The sequence below is a fragment of the Mytilus trossulus genome, chromosome 14 (assembly GCF_036588685.1).
Source record: "Mytilus trossulus isolate FHL-02 chromosome 14, PNRI_Mtr1.1.1.hap1, whole genome shotgun sequence".
NCBI classification, from domain to species: domain Eukaryota; kingdom Metazoa; phylum Mollusca; class Bivalvia; order Mytilida; family Mytilidae; genus Mytilus; species Mytilus trossulus.
Genome location: NC_086386.1, coordinates 11,933,307 through 11,949,761, shown reverse-complemented (window position 1 = coordinate 11,949,761; position 16,455 = coordinate 11,933,307). Strand labels below are relative to the sequence as shown.

General features: G+C 33.0%; 1 protein-coding gene across 1 annotated transcript in view; it reads right to left on the bottom strand.

Annotated features, from left to right (window-relative positions):
* Window positions 1–16,455, bottom strand: part of LOC134697481 (heat shock 70 kDa protein 12A-like) — a 73,377-nt gene that overhangs the window by 26,312 nt on the left and 30,610 nt on the right. Inside the window, exon 5 of the mRNA XM_063559760.1 lies at window positions 7,276–7,426. Within this exon, the coding sequence (XP_063415830.1) occupies window positions 7,276–7,426 (151 nt within the window). The remainder of the gene's footprint in view (window positions 1–7,275; window positions 7,427–16,455) is intronic.

Sequence of the window (16,455 nt, the reverse complement as noted above, 5' to 3'; positions counted from 1 at the left end):
AACAAATTTATGTACAACTAGAGGCTCTCAAGAGCCTGTGTCGCTCACCTGTTACTGTATTTACTGATGTCGGTCATCTTGGTTGGTAGGTGAGGTCATTAGACACTTTTTTTTAAATAGATACCATAGTAATGATTGTGGCCACATTTAGTTTAATATGGCCCATAGTTTTAGAAAAGAAGATTTTTGTACAAGTTACAAAAATGACGAAAAGTTGTTCAAAATTGACTATAAAGGGCAATAACTCCTTAAGGGGTACTCTTACAATTTTTATCATGTTGACTTATTTGTAGATCCTACTTTGCTGAACAAAATTGCTGTTTACAGTTTATCTCTATCTATAATAGTATTCAAGATAATAACCAAAAACTGCAAAATTTCCTTAAAATTACCAATTTTAGGGCAGCAACCAAACAACGAGTTGTCAGATTCATCTGAAAATTTGCAAGGGGATAGATCTTATGCTGATGGACATTTAAATCTTGAAAGATTTGCCCTAAATGTCTTAGTTTTAAAGATATAAATCAAAAACTGCATTTTACCATTATGTTCTAATTTTAGCCATGTCGGCCATTTTGTTTGGAAGGCTGTGTCATCAGACACATTTCTTAAACTATATACCACAATGATAATTATGGCCAAGTTTGGTTTAATTTGGCCATGTAGTTTCAGAGAAGAAGATTTTTGTACAAGTTACAAAAACTGACGAAAATTTGTTAAAAATTTACTATAAAGGGCAATCATTATAACTCCTTAAGGGGTTGACTGACAATTTTGATCATGCAGACTTATTTGTAGATCCTACTTTGCTGAACATTATTGCCGTTTACAGTTTATCTCTATCTATAATAGTATTCAAGATAATAACCAAAAACTTCAAAATTTCCTTAAAATAACCAATTCAGGGGCAGCAACCTAACAATGGGTTGTCCGATTCATCTGAAAATTGTAAGGCAGATAGATCTTGACCTGATTAACAATTTTACACCTTGTCAGATTTGCTCTAAATGTTTTGGTTTCAAAGATATAAGCCAAAATATACATTTTACCCCTGTGTTCTATTTTTAGACATGGCGGCCATCTTGGTTGGATGGCCAGGTCACTGGACACATTTTTTAAACTAGATACCCCAAGGATGATTGTGGCCAAGTTTGGTTAAATTTGGCCTAGTAGTTTCAGAGGAGAAGATTTTTGTAAAAGTTTACGGACGACGGACGACAGACGACGGACGACGGACGACGGACGCAGGACGACGGACGACGGACGCCAAGTGATGAGAAAAGCTCACTTGACCTTTCAGGTCAGGTGAGCTAAAAAATGACCGAAAAACAAGTATGTAACAAAATTCATTGAATTACAGGCTCCTGACTTACCACAATCACATACATACCGAATAAGGCGGGGTTGAAAATGTAAGCAGAATCCCCACCTCAACACAAAATCAATGGAACAAATGTCTTGAGATAGGAAAACTGCTTAATCTATTGTTTCCGTTCTTTAACTTTAATTTTCCTCCGCCGAATGTTCTAAAACTTATTCACATTGCTTATGGTCACAAAACGGTAAAAATTATGCGAATCCTGCATCTATATGTGGAAGTTTACTATTTTTTTTCACAAGCAGGGGCATCTGTGATTAATAGACATATTCTACATTTATTTCAGTAATCAGCTTATTTACTTCCATTGAATTCTTTTTTAAATAGACTTAACTTGCACATTTTTTTCAGGATCTCGGTGCAGTTTGGTAATAGACAGTAATATTTCAAGTTAAATGTGACCAACTTAACAAAGTGTTTCACTAGATTGAGCTCTCTGTCTAAGTGTACTTTAATGGTTCTTAGCATTGAGTTCAGTTCATTGATATGCATATACCTTTTGTGTTAATTTTTATGATGTAAAAGCAGACTATCTATACCTACATATCCATGAAATGAAATCTCTGGGAAAATGGTTGAACCATTTTGCATTATCTATTACAACTGGCAGCACACGATGCTACTGAAGCAGTAAATTTTCTTACTTGTTATTCACGGAAATTAAAGGATTAAGTTTCATCTGAACCAAACATTCTTAAAAATTGAGAATGGAAATGAGGAATGTGTAAAAGAGACAGTAACCCTGTAAAAAGAAAAGAAAGCAGTCAAAGGCTACTTATGGGTCCTCATAGCTGACTATGCGGTATGGGTTTTGCTCATTGTTGAAGGCTGTACGGTGGCCTATAATTGTTAATGTCTGTGTCATTTTGGTTTTTTGTGGATAGTTGTCTCATTGGCACCATACCACATCTTCTTTTTTATATCTTCGACAGAGCGAGAAAATCCCTTTCCCAGAGGCGGGCTTCAGATGGCCCTTAACAAAATGTGTACCATTTCAAACTTATAAATAAACTTACAATTAAAAACATACAAAACTAACAAAAACCAGAGACTCCTGACTTGACGTCAAGGTAATCATACCAATAGATACACCCAGTATGCAAAGGTCAAGAGTAAAAAAGTCAAAATCTGGTCAAGAGTTCCTTGTAAAAAAAACACAAAGCGGAATTTGATAAAAGGGTCATCTTGGTACACTAAACTAACAATATATCTTATGTATAATATCTAATTTATCTTAGAAGATGTGGTACGAGTGCCAATCATACAGTTAATTCTCCATTTAATTCAAACAAAATATACAAGTTTTACATTCAGGTCAAAGGTCAAGAAGCTCACATGAAGTGTCTGTGCCATTATCCTCATCATCTTATGACAATACATCTACATGCCACATATTCAGAAGCAAGGTCAATTGAAAATTATATTTTGAGGTCAAGGTAATATACAGAGGAACACACTGCAACATGATGACACACCCAACGTGCATACATGTAGGTCAGGAGTTTAAAAAAAAAGTCAAAGTCTGATCAAATGTTCCATGTAAAAATACACACAGCAGTCTTGCACGAAAGCTCATCATGGTACACGTAACAATGTCTTGTCATGATGCACTACACATGCAAAATATAGAAACCTAGGGCAGAGACATTAACACAAAACATATAACTAAACTCAATTGAATGGTGCTTGTATTGTAGGTCACTACAATTGCCTTCAACAAAGAATATAAACTCTCGCAACAATGCAAAGTTAACCCTGTCTTTCACTAACGTTTGAGCAGGGTTCTTTGCAACGATTATCTTAACACATATAATTGAGAATCGAGTCATGCAGTTATGTCAAGAAATTAAAACGGTAAGATTAGACATTAAAACAGTAAAAACTAGCCTAAGGGTTTACATTTAATTCTTAACCCAACCATATGATAGTACTATGGTAAACTTATGGAAACACATGATACAGTCATGAAATTGAATATTTGAAATATTACGACCAGAACAATACAAGACAGAGTTGTAAACTAAAGAAAGTAATGATACCAATCGAACTTTTAATTCCAATGCACAAATGAGGAACCGTAGTTTTCATTCAATTTATTTATCTATAATGTACGCTTAGGTTAAACAATTGAAATTAACACTGTATATTTATATAAACGATCAATCTTGTAAAGTAATAAATAAAATTTATAATGAAAAAAAGTGTTGTGAAATTTAAATACCCTCGAGAATTGATTTTTTTCTTGCATAATCTATACAAAATCTGTCAATTTTGCACAACCTGTCAAGTGAAAATAAGCACCGTCACACATTCTTTTTACTGATTTTTTAAAACCATGATGTAAACTACATTTTGTGTACATTTTGACAAATTATTAAAAAAATTCTATGCCATCTACCTTAAATATCATTTAATCTACCTTTTTAGATTAAGATATTTTGAATCTTTATAAACGAATATTAGCAAATGTAATGCTTGTTTGAGTTTTTCTTAGATAATGCTGCATCATGCCCATAACAACATAGATATTTGGTCTCTGTTGTAATATCTGTTAGGTTAAAACGCACAGATGACTTGCAATATATTTATAGGAGGATCTCTCATTGCCACTTGTGTACTTAGTTTCATAAACCAAAAGTTTAGTCTGATACAGTGATACACCCGGTGTACAGATAGGTTGATTGGAAAATAAACCGAATTAAAACAAAAAGTCGTGTAGTTTTGAGTTATTTAAGAGAAGAGTATATCACAGTGTAGATACTATTCTGTACGCTTTCCGGAAGTCGCGATTTTCGAAGCGAGAACGTTTTGGATCACATTTCAAATTTGTCGGATATACTATATTAAACGGTAAGATGTTCATCTGTACATTGCTTAATGATTAATTCAGCTGACATCGATATTCACAAATGGTTTATAATTAAATTTAGCACATTCATTATTCGTATCTTTGCCTTAATTAAGAGATTTTCAAGTGCATCACTAAGGAAAATCAGTCGGTGAACCTAAATACAATCTTTTTGCACTCTTACTGTACAAATTAACGTAAAATCCAGACTTAATTTACTAAATAGAGTATATTTTAAGTGGTGGTAAAAGTTTCAGCCAGATCTTTGAAGCCAGAAATAAGAAAATTACACTTGTTTGAATTTCTCACTGTACGATCAGTCGAGCTTGTATATTTTGAAACTGTATGATCAGTCTTTATTTCACTGTATTCTAGTAGTGATTTCAAAGTTATTTACGATACATTAGAAGATGTCATTTTTCTAAATAACACAAATATATTTTAATAAATGCACATCCTGTAAACTTTTCAAACATGTTTTAGCTTGATAGGGTGTACTCGACTTACTACATTAAGTATAAGGATGTTTGAATGTGGCTGAAATAAGAAGAAGGTTAAAATTTGTTTGTTTATAGAAGTTTCAGGAATGTCCTCCGTTATACTTAAAATTGTACAAACACACAGATTTAATTGTTACTATATAAAAATGCATGAATTTACAAACATTCGAGGCCGTACTGTAGCCTATAATTGATCACAGTTCCTTGACTTTGTTCTGTCTCTTTCATACTCAATTGTACACCACTTTGTAAAGCGATGGTTTATAGTGATAATGATGTCCGTCTTTCCGTTCGTCCGTTGGACTGGTACAACATGTTTCGCCGGTTTTGCAAGCGCATCTCCTCATAAACCTTTTAATATACATTGGGGTTTCCAGACATTTTTAAATGGAGAGGGGGTCCAATCCAGGAGAAAAGAGGATACCAAATATATGTTCCCATACAAATGCATTGAAAGTTAAAAAAGAGTTTCAAACCGCCGGATCCCAATTTTCTTGAATCCGTCACTGGTATAACTATTAATTATTTTTTACTTGGATTCCGTATCATAAATTATAATATAAAAAAGAAGATGCGGTATGATTGCCAATGAGTCAACCGTCCACAAGAGATCAAAATGACACAGCTATTAACAAATATAGGCCACCGTTACGTATGGCCTTCAACAATAAGCAAAGCCAATACCACAAAGTCGGCTATAAAAAGCCCCGAAATGACAATGTAAAACAATTCAAACGAGAAAATTAACGGCCTTATTTATATAAAAAAAAAAGGGATATATTTCTTATTTTATTAAAAATATTTTAAGGGGTTTCTTTATATAAGATACGGACTTGAACATTGCATTATATGGGGGCACCCATCAGGTATTTCCAACTGTGACCTCCAAAACGAATTGTTAAACTTTTCTAAAATCGCTCCATTTTTAATCTATTAATGTACTATGGACCTTCTATTTCGATTTTTTTGTAAAAATATTTTTGATGTTTCTCTATCTAAAATACGGACTTTGTCATAACCTCATATTGGGCGTACCTATTTTATATCCACAACTTCCTTCAGACACTTGTCATAAATTAATGAATATTTTTCAGATTCCTTATCATTTAATTCAATTGTGTACCTCTTATTTTGTTTTTTCGAAATATCATCAGTTTTTTATTTCCATGATATGGACTTTTCCACTACCTTATTGGTTGGTACCCGCTTACTATACGCAACTTTCAAAAACTTACCATATACTAGTACTAGTATTAATAAAAGTATAAACTTTCTCATATTCGTTATTGAATGATGCCCCTGTGTACCTATAATTTAGGTTTTCTGGTGGTTTATTTTTTTCCAAAACATGGACTATAGAAGTGGCGGGGTATTATTTCGTTAATTCTTTCCTCAATACCTAAAGTTTTTAAACAAAGCTTTCTCTATCTATTTTTTTTGTCATTTTAAAAGAGACATGCTTGATGTATGTATAATCACCAATTGGTCAACGGTAGACGGTGTAAATAGTCTTTAAAATGTAATAGTTAAACAGATAACTGCAACGACACACTAATACAAAGTCCACAAGCGAATCATGTATTGCTTTATAGGCATTTGATTTTAAGTAAGACTGACGAAACAAAAATATAATTATTTTGCCGTCTACAAAAATCATCAGAAATATATTTGTATTGTCTGATGAAAGAAGTTACACGTTATAGTTCCATGGACACAATCATAAAATATATCACATAGACACGTATATACCTTCAAATTGCCGTTGTTTTTCAGTCAAGGTCGTTAAAAACTTCCATTTGCTGTTGTTTTTTTCTTCAAAATCACGACTGGTCATACAGACAAAAAATCTGAAATCGCTACTAGAATACAGTCAGTTTTAGACTGATCGTACAGTAATTTATTTTGGGATCCTCAATGAAAACATATTTTTTATTTGAAATACGAACATTCTACTTAAATACGGTAGGAATATTGAAACAATATATATTTTACTGTAAACTGATGCAAATATTTGCAATAAAAGATTATTTGCTTTGTACTACGAGAGCAAAATTGTCAATCGATTTCACTTTTTTCTATGAAGTTGGTGGGATGCACGCGTATATTTTATATTCTACTGCATGTTTTTGTTACAGTTACTGACATTTATGATGTTGTACATACATTTAAGATGTACAAAGCACTTTATAGATATAGGAGTAAACAAATGATGAGAAAAAGCACCCAAAACAAAACCGTTCTATTAGCCAGTTTGAAATCCTCGCTTCGAAAATCGCGACTTCCGGATAGCGTACAGAATAGTATCTACACTGTGTATATGGTGAATCATGTATTACAATGTTTACACATGTCTTGTTCAGGAAAAACTTGTTTTCTATTAATTTTTTTCAGATTGATTGATTGTTGGTTACTTGGTGATTTAGTATACTTGATTACAGAAATATCCGTTGTTTTTTTTTAAATCAGCAGCACACTTGCATGGCATATGTAACGATAAAATAACTATCTAAAATTGTGTTTCTCCCCCTGTCAATGTCAAAATTCTTTACCTCCAAGGTCAACTATCATGTACTTCATTCCTGCTTTAACTGTAGACGCAAATGTATTCTTTTCCTGTCTGTCAGTCTTAAGGTGTTGGCAGTAAATAGCAGCAGCCTCGGGCTCTAAGGCAATACTCAACTGGCCACTGTTTATACCAGCCTGTTAATATATAGTTTATAACTCTTATATGGGTCTTAAAAGAAAAACTTCAGAGTCTGAACCTTTTATCTGGTAAATATATAACTGTTGATATTTAGATTCTTTTAAATTAAAACACAAACCTACAGCTTTTCTGAAGCCTTCGAGTTAAGTAAATTATAGTGTGGTTGTCTTAAAAATAAGTAAAAATTATTTGTTTAGGGTTTTTACTCCATAACATAGTCATCCGATATTTTCGATTGTATTTGCATTTTTGCCTAGCTAAAGCTTGTATTTTTTGTCATGTTTTTCTCTTTATAGTTTTACTTAAACTATTTATAATCAAGATAGTAGACATTAACTGGAAAATCGTTAAAAAAAGGTTAGTCATTTAGACTGTTCTCTCTTATCAATAACTCTTATATATTCTTGTATGGGACAATAAAACAAACCAAAGTCCCTAGTGGTAACATCAGCCCCCTCCTGTTTGAATATTTGTAAGTGGGTGGGACCATTAGGCGAGCGCCGATTTGAGAAAAAGCCTCTCGTTAAGGTTTTTAATGCACCTATCGAACACACAGCTAATTTTGGTATCAATCGAAAGAAAAACTTCTAGAGCATACGATTTGGGTGGTCGTCAAAGTTCCCTATGGTCATGTTTCTTGCAAATCTCACGAGAACACAGACATGTCGAATTACTTTGGATTATACGGTGACATTTAACATTGCATATATCGGCATTATTGTAAATATATTATTAATTATTATTTTATTATTTATTATTATTTATCTAAGATAGCTTTGAATACATTATAAAAAGACATGGAATCCAAAAAAAGAAGACTTTATAAAAAAATAGTAGATTCTGAGGCATCTGTAAGACCAACCCTAAAATGTAAAAAAATACCATATTTGTTTAGATTGTCAGTGTCAATGACTTATTAAAACTCTTATATGTTTTGTTTTTATTAATTCCATATACCCTGAAAAGATTGCGACACACATCGAAGCTCAATGATCGATAATAAATGTTTGACGACTTTTCTAAAATCTGCATTATTAAACGGTATTCCGGATCTGTATCGTGTTTATCCTAGACGCTAAAAGTTTATATAAATCTAGTATCTAATATGCATTGGTAACACTTGAGTTTCCAAAGCACAAATCGTGTTTTAACATAATACTAGATAAATATTCGTATATGTGTTACCAAAAGACCACTTTAACCATTACTAACGATATTGGCATGTGATATGTAAGCAGCAGACTGCATTTTGTAGAATAGTATATACTTGAATATTATCATACATGTCATACATGTCATAATTACTTATCATTGATGAGTGTCCAAGTCCTGTGAAATGTGCGCCACTTCCAATGAAGCGCGGTCGCATGTCCATAAATTAGCAACGCTGTATAATATGTCAAAATATCACACAAGATACTCTCAGTATGACAACTAATAGAGGTTTCACAACCTTAATTTCTTCTTCCGTTAACACCCATATACCACAACCACTGATAATAATCATACTTATAAATAACAAAACATAGTAAAGTGCAATACCACACGACAGAGCCGAGGGCTGGTTTAATAACAACCATTAAATATTTATTGTATATAAATTTCGAATCAGTACGAAAAGTCATCATTTATATAGATATATATACAACTCGTCTAAACATCAACCAAATTATGTTAGATCTGTAAATTTGCTTCCGCAAATTCTTGTTCTTCCCTCGCCGGGATACGAACCTATGCTACTGAGATATCGTGACACCAAATCGCCTTCACTATAGCCTTCCCACTAGATATATATATTATATATATTATGAGTACTAGTATTTCAATACACACATGCATTTGTAAACAATCGATCTCTTAATGCATGATACAAAATAACTTATAGCATGGATGTAAAAATTAACGTGACCTATCGAGTAGACCCTGTCGTGCCGAATGATTTAACCGCCAAATCACACAAACCACTTAACCTAAACGCCACCTATATGGGCAGACAATTCATAAGAAAATAATTTCATTCTAATTCATAAAATCAACCGACTGAAATTATATTTCTTCTTCCGTTAACACCCATATACCACAACCACTGATAATAATCATACTTATAAATAACAAAGCATAGTAAAGTGCAATACCACACGACAGAGCCGAGGGCCGAAAACACAAAGAACGGGAAAATATAAAATGGTGATCTATATCATGTAATAAACTTGATAAAGATCTGAAAATATAATGCTAGAAATTATCCAAAGAATCCTTCACGATAATATCGTTTACCGTTTCGGAACACCATCTACCGTGTCTCTATAAACTTTAAACCTAAATTAGCACAAGCACTAGCACCTTCAGACCTAAAACTGTGAAACTCATAACACTTTCAAGACCTTACGACAAAACACTTCAATAAAGAGCTCGCGCATCCTATAGTATGACACTGGCGTATTCTTTTACGTAAAACATCAACATCTAAACATTTGGAAAAAATCCAAACAAAAAATAGAATAAAATAAATAAAGAAGTAACCTCATCAAAATAGCTAGAAAAATCAGCCCAATGCAGAAATAAATCAAATGTTTCACTGACACTTATACGAATGACACTGAATCGCCTTCTCTCAATCTGTATACGCCTGTTTTGAAACGTTAAATGACAATAGACATATAATGATCTAAAATAACTTAAAGTAATAACTTCGTCGAATAGATAGCTACTCAACTCGCAAAAGCACTGAAACACGTACAAATATCAAATACGCTGATTATACAAGTCACCAAAAGAAAACATAACAACCCACATTATATGCAGTAATTCTACTGAAACAGACTCATTTATATTCGTAGGAGTAGGCAAGCTACGCTTCACATCTTCTAGTAGGTTAGTTACTAAAGACGAATTCGTCGGTACACGTGATGATCCAATAAGAGAATGTATCCAATGTAAAGAGTAAAACGGTTGTTCAACTGGACTAACAATATTTCTCGAATGTGTCAATACAGCTAAATATAAACCAACGTAAATAGCTTTTGCTGGTACAGTATAACCACTTTCAATTCTGTTTGATGCAGCCCAATTATTCCAGCGTAAAATACTCGGATAATATCCTTTATAGAAGAAACTACTAAGATTCCTACATTAGTCCTGAGAGAAAATTTACTTGCTAACTAGTGAAGCAGGTTACTTCTGCAATTCTTCCGGTGAGTGCCTGCAAAAATATATTTGTAATTAAAAAATGAAATATAACTTATAAAAGCAATCTAAAATTATAACTATCAGCTAAGTACTATCCATCTAATTGTCCACCAAATTCATATGAAAACTGACATTCAAATCTAGTAAATCTAGTAATCTATACCAAGAGATCAAGAAAGATCAAGAGAGATCTATCATATACATGCTCACATCAAAGTGATCTATAATACATGCTCACATCAAAGTGATATTATACATGCTCACATCAAAGTGATCTATGACTGGATGAAAAATCCATCATTAATGCTATTAAATATGCAAATGTTAAATCAACATTGCCAAATATGGTCTTTTTACTCTACCAGCTATAAAAGCATGTCTGTAAGTAGAAAGATCCATAAAATTTGTCACTTCAGAAAAGAAACCATCACCATATAGAAAAAACCATCACCATATAGAAAAAACCATCACCATATAGAAAAAGCTTTAGCCAAAAACCCAGCAGAGAGCCAGTATAAAGTAAAACATTAATTTTCACTGTCGAAAATACATTAATTCTTGTGGGAACAAAGAAATAGGGGAAACGAAAAACCCGTTAATCCCTCGCCAATCAACCGTGAAAGCGTCAATACCTGACGAATTCACATTCCAAAATCTGGAATAAAAAACTCAATTTAAAAATTGCCATCAGAGGCAAACTAATCAACCTCATGAAGTCCCCTAAGGGATTCAACTATCTGAAATACAAATTCAGAATTAGCCAGTAGCCAATCATGTTAATCAACAATCCGACTAAGATAAACTGCTTTCTTATCCTCAGTACGTAGACTCACTACCATATTAATATAAGCATTGTGCAATATATATGTGCTAAAATGTCTAAAATCAAATTTTTGCAATACTGATGTCGTGCTCCTTTTACTAACAACATTTTAGTTGTGGTTACTAGTAATCTTATACTGTTGCAAGCTAAAAAGTTTATCAACGACAAAAATACATTTTTTCACTACTGTGAACTCCTTCCATTTCGAACTTGTAGAAACCTCACATTCTATAAACCACATATCGTGAACAATATTACATGGGTTTTCACTGTACGCTATAGTCTGCCAGGAACTTCAGATTTTAAAGGTTCATATTGGCTTCATGTGCATTTACAGCTAATACATTAATGCTAGCAAGACAAATCTTTGTTTGGCTTGCTTGCTTTGCTTGTATCAATGTTTGCTCAAGCATGACAATTAAGATAGGCGGGGCTTCAGCTTGTATACATCATACTTAAATTTTATTGGACGTTATGTTTGAAGTTTAGGACACTAAATTTTAAAACATCACAGTCAAGATGACAAATATAAAGCGCAATAGTAGAAATGGAAGCCAAAAAATGTATTTGTTTTTTCTCGAAGATATGCATTTTCATCATCCAAATGAGAAGACTGTCGTCAAGTACTTGTAGTAAAACCAAATAGCTATTCGAACACACCTACTCTGATTTAGTGATTCATTACATAGGTATTTCATTTGACCCATATATGTCATCTTTCAGTACTGTTATTTCTTTATGTTATAAAGTCAACCTGTAGCTATGCTATATAAAAATGATAGAATCTGAAGCGAGATGATGTATCAAATGTTCTTTCTTTGTACGTTTTCAACACAAAATATTAATCTCAAACACACCCTAACATAAGAAGGTGCACTTGATTTTCTAATAAAAGGGATAACTTAAGAAGGGGGGATGACTTAATGTATCCCTTTTATTTATTATGTCTATTGTTATTGAATATTGCGCACTTTGGATTAATTTTGCTTGTAAACCTTCAAACTGATTATTCTATGTTTATAGAGAAGGCGACAAGTGCTTTCTGTTATGTTTACTTTAGTAAGAATTTTTTTTAAAGTGAATAGAAACAAATAAAATAACAATTTTCTTCTCAAATACGAAGTGTTTTATTGTAAAAAAAAAAAACCATCCATTTGCATAAGTTTTCAATTTATCTATTACATAGTTAAGCAGAACAGTTAGATATCAAGTCGACGACATGGTTATCTATCAAGTTGGATGAAGAAAATACCTCCAATTTTTTTTTGAATTAATACGGACAGATAATATATCAATCTATAAGTTTTCTTATTTCTGTGTCTGTCCTTCTATTACGTGACTCAAGAAAAAAAAGAAAAAAATTGGTAACAATTGTATCAAAAAGAGAAAATCGAGCGAACCCTCTTATGTTAGGGTGTGTTTGAGATGAATAATTTGTCTAAACAACGTACAAAGGAAGAACATTTGATACATCATCTCGCTTCAGAATCTATCATTTTATATAGCAAAGCTACAGCGGTTGACTTTATAACATGAACAAATCACAGTACTAAAAGATGACATATATGGGTCAAATGAAATACCTATGTAATGAATCACTAAATCAGAGTAGGTGTGTTCGAATAGCTATTTTATTTTTCTAAAAGTACTTGACGACAGTCTTTTCAGTTGGATGATGAAAATGCATACTTCGTGAAAAAAACAAATACATTTTTTTGGCTTCCATTTCTACGATTGTGCTTTATATTTGTCATCCTGTGATGTTTTAAAATTTAGTGTCCTAACTTCAAACATAACGTCCAACAAAATTTAAGTATGATGTATACAAGCTGAAGCCCCGCCTATCTTAATTGTCATGCTTGAGCAAACATTGATACAAGCAAAGCAAGCAAGCCAAACAAAGATTTGTCTTGCTAGCATTAATGTATTAGCTGTAAAACCTTAAATCTTTTTATTAATAAGACCAATACTGTCTAAAAATAAATGCATATTACTGTTCCTGTATGAATGAACACTATTTATATCATTAGACAAATGTTTTGTCAATAAATATACAATATTGCCTATAACTTGAGAAATAGATATATTAAGCTGTCATGGCTACCAAAGAAGCTATATCTCCCTAACAAATACTTTCCGTTTTTGCTAAACACAAATCAATGTATGAAATGATATTCATTATCTTGTTTATATAATTGTCAGTAATAGTAAAAACTCCTTTATCTTAGCCCATGAAAATATAAGGTTTTAATAGTAGTCCACAAACGTCTCAGCCTTGGGTATACTACCGCTACTTGTAGTATTGCATAATTCCTCACCGTCATGTGCACCGAAGGCATCGTCTAAGTACATAATTATCCGCTTATTTTCTCCTCTCTATTTTAAAGAGATATTCTAGTAAAACTATAACAAGCAGAAACACCGTTAAAGTCCCATACAAATCATAGATATTTCGTATGAGGTGGAAACATATAGACTAATGTGTAACATACTTAAACGCATATGAATTGGTATAAATGCAATGTTTTGCAATACGCATATCTTCAAAATTTACACTTGTCTTCCGCAAATACCTGTCATATTCTGTCTCAAATCTGATTTTAAACGTGTTGTTTAACTGAATAGAAATAGTTAACGGATTCACAACAAAGTGAATATTTGAGATCCCTACAATTAAATCATAGCTAATAAATTAGTAATCGCTGATTTAACAAAAGAGGTATCTTAAAAATAATAAATTATTTGACAAACAATAATCGATATTGTATTTGAATAGAAAGGTAATATACAATCATCTCTAATAGTATCTATAATAAATATAGGCGTATCAATATCCATCTAAAATTGAATATTTCTGCTAAGTCTATCCTTAACAATAATATCAGGTTGACCTACTTGATATTCAATAAAATCATTGGTCAAATTATAACCAATACAATTATCTATTATAGCTAAAATGTATAGATAATTTAAATACTCATCTTTCAAAATTTCACTGAGGCCAGGTTTGGTGGGTAATTTACTATTGTTGACATACGGACTGCTGGACCTGAAGTGTGTGTAGGACCCACAATAGCAGTATGTTCCCTGAAGTCTTCCCTTTTTCTTTTCTCTTCACCTGGCAGTGGTACTCCATCAACTGATCAGCACACTGTAACTTATCCAAGTCCACCAAATTTCTCTCTACCACCAATAATTGCCGACTCAATACCTTTACTTTGTTGATTTAAAGCAGTTAAAACAGTTCTCAATGAAATATCGGGTTCACCTTCATAATCCAAGACTTAATTCGAACGTACTAATCAACTAACATAGCAAGAAAAATTAACGTGACCTATCGAGTAGACCCTGTCGTGCCGAATGATTTAACCGCCAAATCACACAAACCACTTAACCTAAACGCCACCTACATGGGCAGACAATTCAGAAGAAAATAATTTCATTCTAATTCATAAAATCAACCGACTGAAATTATATGAATGTTGTTAGATTAAGACAAAGACAAGATGATGTGTTAAGGTTGTTTTTGAGTGAGGTTGATACATTAGAGGCATTGTTGGTTAAACAAAGAATGATAAGATTGAATCTTACAAGGCATGTGCTTAGTCAGACAACATCGGCAGTGAAAGCACGTGCGTGTCTTGTGCAGGTTGGTGACCAATGTCACGATGAAGCAAAACCAGCTGCAATAAAAAGGGATATAAATATGTAGACGATCTAACTGTGTATATAACAGAAAATATGACAAATCCGTTTGACGTTGATAATCACCCCGTCAGCATATGAACATTTCAACTGGTCTCCATGCAAGTCACGACATTGAAGATTCACTGTTAAAATCAGTTGAAACTTGAAAAACAAAAATGAAGATATTTGTTGAGTCATCACTATCAAAAGACAAAGATCAGGACTGAAGACATTTGAAGATATGAACCCCAAAGTACCACTAAAATGCAAATCTGGGCAAGTTGTAAATTGTCATTTGAATCCCGAGCTTGTGTTTACCTGTGCACTATCTCTTACTAAATGTAGAGATGACGTATCTGTGGAAACTGTTTCGTCCTATCTAATTTGTCCCATTCCCACTGCATTAGATTATGACGATAGAATTATGAGGAAGACAAATAAGTCTGATCTTCCCATCAATTTGAAAATTTAGTAGGATCAGTCCCTAACATTCCTCCAATCGACCACAGTGCTACCGTACCAATAAGAAATGGCATGAGTTCAGTCATTTGATGTTAAAAGGATGTCCACATTTGGAGACTTAGCCAAATCTTACATTATGCAGGCACTCATTTTTAGCCATGGCGTTGTCAGTTTATTTTCGATTGATGAGTTTGATTGTCCCTTTGGTATCTTTCGTCCATCTTTTACAATCATGCTTCCGATTCACAGACAAGGTTGTTGGTGTCTTCGATCGCTATGACACTGAACATTCCATAAAATCAGCAGAGTGACATAGACGATCGGCAACAACTACTACGAAAAAGTTTCATATCGCTGAAGGCCGAACTGTTCCAGACTGGAAAAAATGTCTATCAAGCAACAAAAACAAGCAAGCTCTGATTACTTTCTTTGGAGATTATCTGAGCAGCAATTTGTATGATATGTTCCAGGAGGAAAATAAATGTTTAGTTCTTGCTGGCGCATTTTCCAATCATGAAATAGATGGACAACTCTCAATGAGAGCATGTAATCGATCCCCAGATCTGTCCTGTTCGTACGAAGACGCAGACACAAGAATCTTGCTTCATGTTATACACTCTGACAAAATTATTCAGCAGTTGAATATAAGGCGACGAATCATAGTCAAGTGTTTCGATACAGATGTTCTTGTGATCTGTGTTCATTATTTCAAGATTCTTGTGTCGACTGAACAAATGTGGTTTTTGACGGGGTCAACTAATTCTCTTAGGGACTGTAGAAGGTACATACCAATCAATGAATTAAGTGAATCTTTTTCACCTTTACTAGCTAACATTCTCCCTGTAGTTCATGCTTGAACTGGTT